This window comes from Toxorhynchites rutilus, chromosome 2, assembly GCF_029784135.1.
Source record: "Toxorhynchites rutilus septentrionalis strain SRP chromosome 2, ASM2978413v1, whole genome shotgun sequence".
NCBI classification, from domain to species: Eukaryota; Metazoa; Arthropoda; class Insecta; order Diptera; family Culicidae; genus Toxorhynchites; species Toxorhynchites rutilus.
Genome location: NC_073745.1, coordinates 242,144,845 through 242,159,175, shown reverse-complemented (window position 1 = coordinate 242,159,175; position 14,331 = coordinate 242,144,845). Strand labels below are relative to the sequence as shown.

General features: G+C 34.7%; 1 protein-coding gene across 3 annotated transcripts in view; it reads right to left on the bottom strand.

Annotated features, from left to right (window-relative positions):
* LOC129770408 (LIM/homeobox protein Awh-like) overlaps positions 1–14,331 on the bottom strand; it is a 16,974-nt gene extending 2,643 nt beyond the window's left edge. The window contains exon 1 of one of the 3 annotated variants that reach the window (XM_055773234.1): positions 14,002–14,331. In XM_055773234.1, coding sequence (XP_055629209.1) covers positions 14,002–14,037 — 36 coding nt within the window. In that variant the 5' untranslated portion in view covers positions 14,038–14,331. Of the gene's footprint in view, positions 1–8,355; positions 8,781–14,001 lie in introns of those variants that run through there. The other 2 variants (XM_055773236.1, XM_055773235.1) reach the window with 2 other exon arrangements.

The window sequence follows — 14,331 nt, the reverse complement described above, 5'->3', positions numbered from 1 at the left end:
TTGAAAATACAATGTGAATTAGGGGTGAGTTCCTCAGCCAGGTTCTTCAGGGATAGAGGTGCCATTCCGTCAGGTCCTGGTCCTGTCGAAGTTACTGCTTAGACTTCACGCAATTAAAAAAAATCTTCGGGCATGATTTGACTTTCGTTTCGACCTCACTATTATACTCTTCGTGTGCTCTTTTAATGGCAAAATTTAGTTCTTGAGAAATATTTTGATATTCCAGCAAATTTTGGTGATTTTTGTCTATTTGGTATTTCTAATGTGCTTTTTGTTTTCTATCCTTTATCTCTTTCGCTGTTTTATTAAGTTTGCAACTTCTTCGCACGGTAAGTTGCGATCTTGCCGGAATACTTTTAAATGATTTACAAAAATTCCTTCGCTTCTTATGATTTCGTACCAGCTAATTTCAGTGTGCTAGAATTACATGTGAAGAAGCTGGTAAAATATTTAGATGAATTTATTTGAACACATAGAAACTGTTTTGCGACTGTTGCTGAACGTGTAAAATTAATTTTCTTATGTCTTACCTTCCATATAAAACAACTTCTGACTCGCTGCACAAAAAGCGATGAATCTTTTCAAATAAACCGCTGTTAAAAAATTCTTGTAGCGTTCACTGACCGTGCCGATGCATACAACGCATTCGAATTTTAAGTAAACAATGCTTTATTGAAGACAGCACAAACTAACTGTTAAATAAAACGAAAGTGTAACTTATAACACTGCTAAAAACTGTATCTGAACGGATTTTCTCCAATCTGGATGCACCTATATGCAACCTTGGATCTAAGGCCTTGGTTTACTACCATGAGAGCAACACCTTCTATCGCAAGTCAGATTATGTTTTGATTCATTGATAAAGTCCCTCAAATGTGTTAAGGAACTGGCTCCGTAACAACACTCACTTTTCAAAACAATACTTTATATTGACAAACAACACTGCAATTTTACATTTATTCACAAAATACAATATTGGACTTCATACAATAAATTTGGACTCTACAATACAATGGCAACCTTTCGCCTTTGGTTGTCAGGAATATAATAATTTCTTCTACAATAAGGGCCTTAGACATACATAATACAATTATTCATTTTTACATCAATTCAACCTCATACAAGACATTCATTATTCCCATCTAACTATTTCGCTCACAGAGCCGATGTTTACTTGCTTGCTTGCCATTGTTTGTTTAGTACAGTACACCCCTACAAGAATCTGATGCAATGATGCGAGGGATTCTTCGAATTTCCTCTTGTAATAACAAACGAAATGTATAGAGTCTAGCAAATCTTTTGGTCTAAAGACAGTGCGTGTGTAAACAGATAACAAAAAAGCCCAAATATTTCGTCGAAACGCCACCAATTGATGTCTTTGAAAAAATCGATTCTACTTTTGGTTCAATTCAATGAAAATTCGAATATTCTTCCATGGCATAACACACACCCATTTTAGATGTTTCGTTTCGACTTGTTCATCAATCATAATTCTTTTGAACTCGCATAACAATCGTCAACACGAATACGTGATATAAACTAATAATCATTGACTTGTTTCATACTTGAAGCTATGAAACATTGAACACTAATTGTAAGAGAACACAATGATAACTCTATAAAAAGCTATCATTCGTTATTCGGAATGTGCGGAATTCCAATTCAGGCAACTAAACGCAGATGCTTTTAGAATTTATGATTTTCGAAAAAGTCCTGTTCACTTTGAAACCTGTACGGGTAAACTATACCAACACCCCGAAGTACAGTTTCCTGTTTATCTATGAAATGTACAACAAACAGTATCCTACAAATTCACTCTCATTGACAAACATTGCCAAATCGTCACTCAATAATGATTGTACTGCATTTCAAGATGCAGCTTTTTCACACTGGTTTGATATATTACTACTCTCTTTTCACACCCAATAAAGAGAATATTATTCTTTTGGCTTCACGTTTATTCGTTTCATTCTTCACACTGAAACAGACCACGAACAGAAAACGAATCGGACCAATTCCGCTAACCCTTTCAGATTACTTTCAGTGACGAAAATTTTTTATCTTCGATAGTGCTGGTAGATTCAATGGATACTGGTGTGATTTACGGGTGGAAGAACGATATTTCTCCATACGGAACAATGATGGGGGTTATTGCAGGATTTGCGCCGTTGAAAAGCTCAAGATAGTTTTCACATTTTTCAAAATCAACAGACATGAACTGCATCCGGGTTCTGGAGGATTCGGTTCTACTTTATCGTCAAGACAATCCACGTTTCAGCGAGACCATACCGCTGTTCTTAGGAACAAGGAAACCAAACAGCGAATCTGGGATCGAAAATGCATTTTCTGATACGTAAGACACAAATGATAAATTTGAGTCATTTAATAGCCTATGTACTGGTTATTTTACTGCAGCATTCCTTGTGGTCGGATCTGAAATGTTTCCACAGCAGTTTGTTTTGAAATGTTAAAATTCCATTACACCTCTGAATTCGCAAGAAATAAGCAACTGCGAACAAAAACCCGTGACAAACAAGACTATGAATGAAAACGAGTGTCTTCGTCTTTCCATCTTTGTGTTGTTATAGAATAACTACGTCTACGCAACAATCAGTGATGAAGTTTGATTCATGGTCGGAGTCCCGGCATCTCTCCATCCATACAAGCTCTGTTCACAATAAGGAACATCAGGCTTTTGTGCTATTAATAACACAACAATGATCAAATCAACTGTATAAGTAAATGTCAACGAATAATTATAAACAAAAAAAAAAGAAAAAAAAAGAACTACGACTGATGGAGAAATAAATCATAATAATGGAGTAGAAGTAAAACGAAATTTCTTTTAAAATATCTTAGATGTGACAAAGCTAATAAATTCTGAAAAATTATTTGAAAAAATGACATTTCAAATATTTTTTACCTTGTTATCTAGCTGTGTTAACCTCGATAGTTGGCATTCATTTTAATTAAAAAAAAGATGAGCTATGTCCAGAGTTTGTTGTGAAATTGTGAAAGTTAACTGTAAAATAAAATTTGTTTCGCATATCCAAAAGTAACCTTTTTCTCCTAAGAAAACGCAATTCTTTAAATTCAATGGAAATGCGATTTAAGGATGCTTGAAACCAATGCACAATGGTCCAGGAGATGCACTTAAGTGGAAATTAGCATTTAGAGCTTGACAGTTATTCTCTAGACAAAAACTGTCTTAGACAAAGTTGTTACTCATGATAGAACGCTCGTTTTTATGTTGTCAAAAATAGGGTGACCAAAATTGTCGATGAAATAAAAAATCTAACTTTCTTATATTTATAGATAGAGGTAAACATAGTTCGACAATATTGTAGCTCCAATTATTTGAGACATCTGTGTAGAACAAAGTTTTTCTCTATCTCTTGAAATAACCGATATAGCGCCTTTTTTATAAGTTACGTTAGGGTCACCATGAAAAAAACTGTTTTTTTTTTGCTCTAACTTTTATATTTCAAACTTTAAATGCAAACTGTCTTCGAAAGACTTTTAAAGCTTACAAATACAAACATTTTTCGATGCAGAACTTGTCAATATCTCAACTTTACTCAAAGTTATTGATATTTCTTCCCAAAAAAACACGCTCTTTTCATTTGTGTATCATTCTTTCTGGGGCAAACATAAAAAATGTTTGTTGACGGAATTTGAAAGAACAGATTTCACTCTATATAATATGTGGTTTTCAAAACTATGTTATTTTTTGTGTTTGACTAAATTAAAATTGAAATCATGAGTTTTTGGATGAAACCCCATCAATAACTTTGAGCAGGAATAAGATATTGACATGTTCTGCATCGAAAAATATTGGTATTGATAAGCTCTAAAAGTCGTACGAAGACCATTTTGATGTAAAATTTTAAATATAAAAGTTAGAGTAAAAACCCCCGTTTTTTCATAGTTACCCTAATGCAACTCATATAGAAGGCGCTAAAAACAACTTTGTGGAAGATATTTATTGTTTAGACAAAAACTGTCTTAGAAAAAGTTGTTACATATGATAGAGTGCTCATTTTTATGTTATAAGGTGACCAAAATTGTCGATGAAATGAAAAATCTAACTTTCTTATCTTTATAGATAGAGATAAACATAGTTCAACAATGTTGTAGCCCCAGTTATTTTAAACAACTTCGTAGAGCAAAGCTTTTTTCTATCTTTTAAAATAATCGATTTAGCGCTTTTTTCTAAGCAGCATTAGGGTGACCATAAAAAACGTGTTTTTTCTGCTTTAACTTTTATATTTCAAACTCTACATCAAAACTGTCTTCGTACGACTTTTAGAACTTATCGATACCAACATTTTGCGGTGCAGAACTTGTCCATATCTTAATCCTATTCAAAGTTATCGATGGTTTTTTACCCAAAAACTCATGATTTCAATTTTAATTTACTCGAACACAAAAAATAACATAGTTTTAAAAATCACAAATCATGTAGAGTGAAATATGCTCTTTTAAATGCCGCCAATAAACTTTGTTTACGTTTGCCCCAGTAAGAATGAAAAACAAATGAAAAGAGCATGTTTTTTTGGAGGAAATATCAATAACTTTGAGTAAAGTTGAGATATTGACAAGTTCTGCATCGAAAAATGTTTGTATTAGTAAGCTCAAAACGTCTTTCGAAGACAGTTTGCATGTAAAATTTTAAATATAAAAGTTAGAGCAAAAAAACAGTTTTTTTTTCATGGTGACCCTAACGTATCTTATAAATAAGGTGCTATATCGGTTATTTCAAGAGATAGGAAAAAACTTTGTTCTACAAAGATGTCTCAAATAATTGGAATTGCAACATTGTCGAACTACGTTTACCTCTATCTATAATGATGAGAAAGTTAGATTTTTTATTTCATCGACAATTATGGTCACCCTATTTTGATAACATAAAAACGAGCGCTCCTGGACCATTGTGTAATGTCTCTATTTTACAGATGATTCAAACATGGAAATTCAGATTTGTTTTTGGGAAAAGATAAGACAAATAAGTTTATTGTATCGAATGCAAAACAGGTTTGATAATTTTTGAACTTCTCATTACCTTCAGTAGTTCTATTTCTGAACTAAGGGAAATATTAGTAAAAGGGCTACAGGTTGGACTCGATTATATACAATTTTGAACTCGACTATATACAGTTTCAATTTTTTTTATAGTTCAAATATGACTTTTTTTAAGCAAAAATACAACCTTTGAACGTTAGGGAGAAATATAAGTGTCTGCTGTACATAGTGGAGATTTTGGATGAATTATCTCCAAAAATTGCAGCGAAATTAAGAAAGATGGAAGTTGGGTGTCAAAGAATAAATTGTAGAGCGGTTAGAGAACTTTCATTTATTTAATAGAAACAATCAAGTTTAATATGAATTTTTTGAATAAATAATAATATATAAAAATTACTAACTTTGAAGTAATTCGCTTTCAAAATGTTATTTCAATTCTCAAATTTAGATGTTCCACTACTATATCTTATACAAAATATTCTCATCTTTCAAATGAAAGCAACAGAATCGTCTTCGATAGCGTACTTTTTAATGTGGAGCCAGTTTGAACCAACAGAGTTCGAAACAAAGAAAAAATTTATATAACTCTATCCATACTGAAATTCGAACATATGTGAAGAATGGTTTTTTTCATCTAATATGATCGTCTATCGTCTCCTGAGAGATTCTGGATAAATTTATTTGTTTCATGTGAGAAAGGTATTTTCTAACTTTGAGGCGATGAATCAAAAATTAAATTCTTCTTCTATATTCAAAAAAAAAGAAAAACATATACATAAAATACGAATTAATTTTTTTCTTACTCGATTGTATACAGGATTCGATAATATACAGTGAAAAGAAATCCGAGACTGTATATAATCGAGTCCGTCCTGTATTAGAGAACGAATCGAAGCTATACGTCTTCAAGAAAGGATCTGGTTTGTCATGTGACATTGAAACAGCAACTCTCGTTTACATTCATAGTCCAGTACGAGTTATAAAATCAATCAAATGCATGATACATGCGTGTCGTGCAATGAATGGTGTTCTCCAATAAATTTGAGTTTGACAACAACATATGCATTCCATAGTATCCCATGTTATTAATGAGTGAAAAAACATAATTCCCCTTCCGTCGAACTTGATCATCACTAAAACAAATATTTCGTCTTCCCGCTTGACCTGTGATAATGAAAAAAAAATCATACTCTCATCTTATATTTTTGGAATTTTTGAGCCAAATCTGAAACATTTCTATGACATATTGCCAACAGTTGAGCGAATACGAAAACGATTATTACATCAAAATTAAGTTCTGTTTACAAACTACGTGAGAATAGTGAAGAACACCTCGAAGTACAGGGTCTTTTAGATGACACGCTCACGCAACAAATTTTAATAACTCTACAAAAGTGAACCGATTTAAAAAAAAAAAAAATAAAGCTTATTTTAGGACATTTTCGATGTGACCATCCCTTTTTTCGATAACGCGTATTAAACGGTGAACAAAATTCTTCATGCACAACTCTAACATTACGACTTCGATGCTGTTGAAAATCCCAGTTATTTTTTCTTTAACTTCTTCCTAATTTGGTGGCTTATTAACGTAGCGGTGACCGGAATAAATCGCCACAGTAAACAACTGCAACAGAAACAACCGCTTAGAAAAAGTGTAGTAGGCTAGAAATATTTGGCGCGGGAAAAACATCATGTGCCTCACATTTCTATTATAAATTTATTCTCTTGTTCTCGTTTTTCGAAATTTATTCTGAGGACAATGTAATGGGGACGAAGTCCCCATTTGGCGAGGATAAGGAATCGAGGCGGCCCATGCCGCCAAGATGACGCAATCCGAGTCCACCGCCGACCCGCCGTCGGAAGCGGCGGTGTCTCGCACGCAAACCTGGGATCCACTGATTGCCCGGTTAGTTTGAAACATAGGATACGATCCTTTAGCAATGTCCGACCGAGCTCTAGCGAGCGTCGGACGGTATACGTCTGCCCGGGGCGTTACGTTTGCCTGGGGCGATACGTTTGCCCGGTTAATTCTTGTTTTGAAATACAATACCGCGCCACAATATTTATAGCCTACTACACATTTTATAAGCGGTGGTTTCTGTTGCAGTCGTTTTCTGTGGCGATTTATTCCGGGAACCTAACGTAGCAACGGTCCTTCACGTACCCCCAGAGGAAGTAATTGACTCTTACCATAAGAGGACAAAGTTTCATTAAGCCTTCGGTTGCCCGAGAATACGATTTTATTAAAAATAAACATTCTTGTAAATTGACACTAAAAACCATCCGATTAGACTGAACGAGTAGCCGAATATTATCGTCCCGAAGTGGGGAATGCAGTGTTACCATCGACGGAGCGAAAAAAAATTATAAGGATCTATTCGATTTTTTTTGCGTGAGCGTTTAATCTGAAAGACCCTGTACTATATTAATATAAATTACAAAGATGTAAATTGGGAACGAACCATCAGAAATTAATAGAGAATATAAAAAACGTTTCTTAAGTTCATGTAGTTTCTAGAATATGTGTGTGCGAATGGATTTAGTGAAATTTCGAAAAATAAAAATTGACTTATATCAGATCGAAGGAATCGAGTCAGTCAGAAAATAGTTTTTTTTTTGAAATCTCCGGAGATGATATGCCAGGAAGGAACGCGTGAACGAGAAACAAAAGGGAAAAACACAAAACAAACACGCCAGAACGAGTCCAAAGGAGTGCCCAAAATATATATTTTTATTAAGGCTCATATGGCGTCAGCCTAACGGGGCCGGGAGTTCAATATTAGAAAATAGTTGGCATGATTTTACTAAAAGTATTTGTTTCGTTTACTCAAAATTTCCAATGCATGCAGAAAACATCGTTCTATAACGCTTACAGCTTTTGATCTCACTACAGATGAGTTTCATTCTGGTACGGAGAATAGCTGTACACATGAAACTTCTCAATTAATTCTTTTTGTGTTGAATATTCCATAAAGCTTGCAAATGCTCAATGGAATATGATTTTCCATTTAAGATATCCCTATGATTTATATATCATTTTGGTTTATCATACCTTATAACATCGGGGAAATGGAGACATATGAATGAAAGTTTACCCAAAGTTTATTTTAAGTTAAATTCATTCGGATTAAATTCTATGCTTTCCAACATGTAGTTTGCCTGTTACGTTGTCCCTACTTTTATTTTATTGTTATTTTTTGAATCTAAATTCCAACGATTGCTTTTCGAAATTGGTGTACAAATTGTACTAATAAGCATGAACTCATTACTAAGTATACGAGTTACATTGTGGAAGTACAATCCAATATCATAAACTGTAACTTTTTCACTTACCTTCATTTTAGTCTACTCGTGTGTTATTTTTCTTGTTTGAATAATATCCGTGCTCCGCAGAAATGTCACTTCTTGTATTTTGTCACTTTGTTTGCACTCGAATGTATTGTTTGATTTTCTTTGCAATCACTCAAATATCGGTCAATCACAGATCACCATTGCAAATTTTGCAGTCGATCTTAATCCAAACTTCGTTTTGCACTTGAATATCTTTGAGTAACTGTCCACTGACCACAACAACCCAAAAATTTACTCTCAGAACATGACGCTCCGAATAACACTTCACAACTAACGATATTCACTCCGTTTTCAGTTCAGATAAAGACATGACACAGGTAAGTCATTCAGGCATCACACCAACGGCAAATCACTTTTCCATCCAGGTATCTCCGAACTACGACACTCGGCTCAGCATCCTTTCTCAACAGACTTCAATGCTAGACTGAACCGAGTCTCAGACCGCATTCTCATCCTCAACATACCGAGTATCACTCTTGCGCTCTCGCTCTCCCAAAGCATGTACATAAAAATATACCCACCAAAGCTTTCGGATCTTCGAGAGCGGGAGGTAGAGACGAATTGAAAGAAATTTACCACTGACATAACACGCCCCTTCTATTTATGCTCTACCTACGCAGCTCGGGTAAAGTATATGGGCGATCGTTCCTCTCCGGCACCATCCTACCGCCGTGGCAGTTAGCGCGCACGGAATTTCACCCCACCGGCGCATAATGTTGCTTTTATGATTTCCCCCTTGTTTGTATTTATGCTCGTGTCACCCTCCCTGAAACATACACGACTCTTCTGCTTCGGTTTGCCTTCTCCCGACCCACTCTACGGAAACGGAGCAGGACGGGAATGCCTCAGAAGGTTACCCATGCAGTTCTCAATTTCACACTACCCGGCCAGGGCAATAGCGCAGCGGCACGGGAAGCGGTAGTAAAAGTTATGTTTTTGAGCACTCCTTTGGACTCGTTCTGGCGTGTTTGGTTTGTGTTTTTCCCTTTTGTTTCTCGTTCACGCGTTCCTTCCTGGCATATCATCTCCGGAGATTTCATCGTGCAACTTACGGATAAAACGTATGCTGACTATTTTGTTTCACTCAATAAAACAAACAAAAAAACGATGAATGAGCGTAACGAATTTTTCTAAATATGGAGAAATAGAAAAAGCTTGAAATCATGATATATGGTACCCGTGTGTTTTGAGTGTTCAACCGTGTTTTGAAATGTGTGCTCTTTTTTAAAGGAGATGTGGTTTACGGTGAAAGGATTTCAAATCGAAAGATATTAGCCATGGTGGTACAGTCAATTCGATGCACTTAAAGTCTTGCTATCCTGCTGAAGGAGAGCATTAGTAATTAAACTAACATAGATTAATTATTGATCGAAACCAATAACCAGCCTTATATCAATAACCTCAAAATATGAAAGGATTATTTTCTTTGAAAAGGAACTTAAAATGTTCAATATTTTAGTTCGGTTCCGATATCCGAACTATATCTTAGAAATTATCTGTATCACGCATATACCACTGGAGAATATTACCTCGGAGTTATCAAGTATTCGATGGTCGAATTCAAATCAAGTGTCGCAATCCAGAAAGCTCTTTACTATCTCGGGATATCTTTAATAAAATTAAAAAAAGTTGTTTATAGTATCCTCAAAAATATATTTTAAAGACATAATTCGATTTCGGTTAATAAATTTATTTATTTATTTGTTCATTTATTTTTGACATAAAATCCTACAGATGTTATCTACTAAGTCTTAGCCTAAACAGTATTATATACTCATATCAAACATATAAGACACTTATTTGAATATACGACAGCAGTCCAGTGGATTGTTCATACCATAGGTGGTGCGGTTATTCTATCGGCGGAAAAATTCCTAATGCGGCGTCACTCGAAGAGGTGTGTTGATGCAAGGTTTCGCTAATATGTCTGCACAGTCAATGTGATCTGTCAGGATCAAAGATGAGTAATCGTTAAATATTCCTCTGGTTGAAAAGCCCGGAGAGCATATCGACTTGGATGCTTTTTTGTAAGCTCATGTGGGCTACATGGAACGCGGCCCAAACTTGTACCCAGTATTCCAACACACTTCAGTTTCATCTTTTTTTTCAAAAGTCAATGCTTTATTCTGCAAAAATGGTTACAAATTCAATAATCAAAGTATTGCCCATCGCTAGTCATAACTTTTTCCCATCTTTCTGACAATTCACGGTTCCCTTTGCGGTAATAATCGGCCGGTTTATCGGCTAACCACGAATCGATCCAATTTTTGACTTCATCAAAACTGGAGAAGTGCTGGTCATCAGGCCATGTTGCATCGATCGTAGAAGATAGTAATCGAACGGAGCAATGTCTGGATAATACGGCGGGTGGGATAGGACCTCCCATTTCAGCGTTTCCAAGTATGTTTTGAACGGTTTCGCGACATGTGGCCGAGCATCCAGCGTGGTCGTGTGAAACAGCTTTGCATTCCAGCCGGCCTTGGTTCGATCCCCATTGACGTCATATGGATTTTTTGTTGGCACAATCCCAAATGAAATGAGAAAAGAAAACAGAAAGCGATGTCTGCTCGCATACATACAAGCCATTATAAAGCTTTTAAAACAGCTCTTTATTAGCGCATTTGACTCTCCAGCACACGAACTGGCATAATTACTGCCAAAGATGAAATGTGTTCAGCCAACGCTAGTACGAAAATCGATATATTCGAAGTGGCAAAAAACTATGTTGTTTACGCTTCAACTTTTTGACGTATACTGCAAAAGACGCGCAATGACAGTAGTTTCCCGACGAATGTCTGGAAATTTGATTCACTGGAATAATAATTAAGTTACGCCATCTGTTGTAAAACCGAAGAAACTTACCGGTACACCTAATAGATTGAGGCAATGTTCTAGTCTTGAAAATCAATCTAGTTAATTGCCTTCAATTTGAAATGACGATCATCTAAATCGGTTCAGTAGCACCAGTACAGGATTTTTTTTTATTTTGAACGACAATGAGACAAATTACCGCTTCGTGGGTAAAAAAACAATTTTTTTGAAAAAATATTACACTCTCAAAACAATGGATTTTGTTTTCGCAATTAGTGATTGTATTTGTTTTTTTTTTGTTTATAGTTTACATGGTTTCGGGACCAAGGCTGCTATATTTTTTAATATATTTTTTTGAAAGCTGAGTATGGAAATGGAAATGTCATGTAAAAAAACTTCAACTCTCAAGAAAAAATATAAAAAGATATAACGCCCTTAAGTTTAAGGCCATATAAACAAGGAAAAACAAAACCAATCGATAATAACGAAAATAGTGTTTCAATTAAATTGCAAGTACAATATTTTTTCAAAAAGTACTAGCTGAATTGATTTAATTTGATATGTCAATCATCTGAATCGGTCGTGTATTTCAAGTCATACATTTTTGAAAAAAGGCTTTTTTGGAAGAAGGGGGAAAATGATTTTTCGGACCACCTTAAAATTAAAATGAGGGTGCCCATTGAAAAAATAAAAAAATATAAAATATATCCTTTTTCTGCTTGTATAATATATTCTCTAGGAAAACTAACTAATTGGCTTTAATTTGATATATTGATCATCTGAATCGGTTTAGTAGTTCAAAAGTTTCAAAATATTCCATAAAAAAAGTCATTTTTCAGAAAAAGAGGAAAATTTTTTGGACCACTCTAAAATGGAAATGGTTACCCTAACGAAAAACATGGAAAATACGAGTTTTATATTCTGCGATTAGGAACGAAACTGCCAGTTTTCACGAAAATCTGAGAACCATTTTATCGATTTGGCATGTAAGGCCTTTATAGCTCCCATATTTTCAGAAAAAAACAAGGTTATTTGATGTTACTTGTTGTCCCAGAAGTATGCACAAGACATTAAAATTGCCATTTGCTTCCTCGTCCATAACTTCGCATTCATACTTTGAATATTCCAGCTCAACTCAATCTGGGCCATAACATTCCTCAATCCACCCCTTCTTAGCTTTTTAGATGTAGTATTACGGAACATTGACCTTTTGACGTAGGACTATATCTTGTAGTAATGGTGTCAAATCAGAAAGCAGATTACGTTTGTATGGAATAAAGTTAAAGGGCAAGTAATGTAGTGATAATGATGCAACATGTCACGTTGAATCGGATCGGCTCAAATGAATGGATTTTGATGATTTACATACCAAACAAATTGAGATGTATCTAAGATGTTTGATATGTTATATATTACAATTGTGTAGTCCGTGGATTAATTAAAATGAGTAACCCTGAAAGCATTCTCATTTTTTCTATACATTTGTTCTATACAGTCAATAACAAGCAACTAATGAAGCGGCGAGGCACATACACCGTTGCGAAGCAGGTGCGCCTAAACCGCTGAACCGAAATGCAAATGCAGTGCATGCTTTACAGACACTGAAGAGATGTGAAATATTGCAACTTAAAGTCCACCCGTTTTTCAATTATTGCCGCTGGCGAAAATATAGAAAATGCAATTTTAGATTTCTATTCACTCTAGACAGCGAGCAGTTAACAGGATTTGCAGGTTTTTTTCTCTATGATAGTGACTTTCTACAATTTTGGCTGGTTCGTCGCTTTTACCTTCCATTTCGGAAGAATGTCGGGAGTGAGAATTGAACTCGTAACCTTTAGCGTGAGAGATATGGACATAACCACTACGTCAGATCACCTTCACATTTGCTAAAGTTAGGAGATTTCCAAATTGACTTTGAAGTTAGGAAGTGCTGAAAAAAACACACTCCGGTTCCTTCCAATGTAGGAAGCCACCTCAGGTCGATATATTTTCAAACTTAAGTCTAATGAAAATCTATTAAGACTAATTAAGCCTATGAAATTTTTTTTTCCACAAAAATAGCATTTATCGTCAAACTTGTTTGTTTAGCTCAAAATATGACTTATCATCCTAGTATGTGTACAAATGATGAACATAAAATTATGTAGACAACATTTTTTATCAACAAATATTTATCTCGGATTCTATGACATACAGATGACGCTAATATTGACCAATTCATCAATTTTTTATGAAGTGACCTTTGGAAAATATGTCCTGTAAATCTGACGTCTTGTTCACTTACCATTTGAGCGATTTCAATTTTCAAAAATACAAAATTCGTGCCCCTATTATATAAAAAATATTACAGTACCCATTCTGTATGAACATTTGTTCGTGATAAAACTCTGAAATAGAGGAGTGATTGCGTTAGCTGCGTTAATCGTGAATCCAAAGAGGTTAAATGCGTTGACTTATTTTCATAATTTGAAGGATTATTTTGTTAGTCATAATTGGTATGTATTGATAGTGAAAACAATCCAGCAATTAAATTTGCGTTTTATTAACAAGAACAGAATTTTCGTATTATTTATTCATACTCCCCACATTTGCCTCCATTATTAGGCTGACATGTAATGAATATGTGAAAAGTGCGCTTCTATGGCTAGTGCATTGTGCACATAAATTTCAGGAGATGCAGAGAAATTATTTTTGATGCATACCATAAGTAAGGAGTTTTATAAATCTTCGTGAATCGTGTGCAAAACAATTATAACACTGGAACGAGTGAACTAACTATCCAGAAACAAGAAATAGAAACGAGGCTCAAATACTTACTTTTTTACATCTTCTTCGTTTCCTTATCCGTTTCATTACGGAGCACAAAAAATATAATCTGCCTTTAATAGTTTCAAATTTTTTCTCACATGCTATGGAAAATAACGAATCATGGTTTTATAATATTCACAGCATATATTGTATGACAGAAATGATCATTTTTTCTGTCATGGCAAAAATCATAGCATCGTTATTTACAATTTACAATGAAAACTATGGAATGATATAAATCAAAACACCGAATTTACTCAAACTAAACAAAATATAGCACCCACAAAACTATTGCAATTTGTGTGAAAATCTGTGCAGATACTAATTGTCACCTAAACA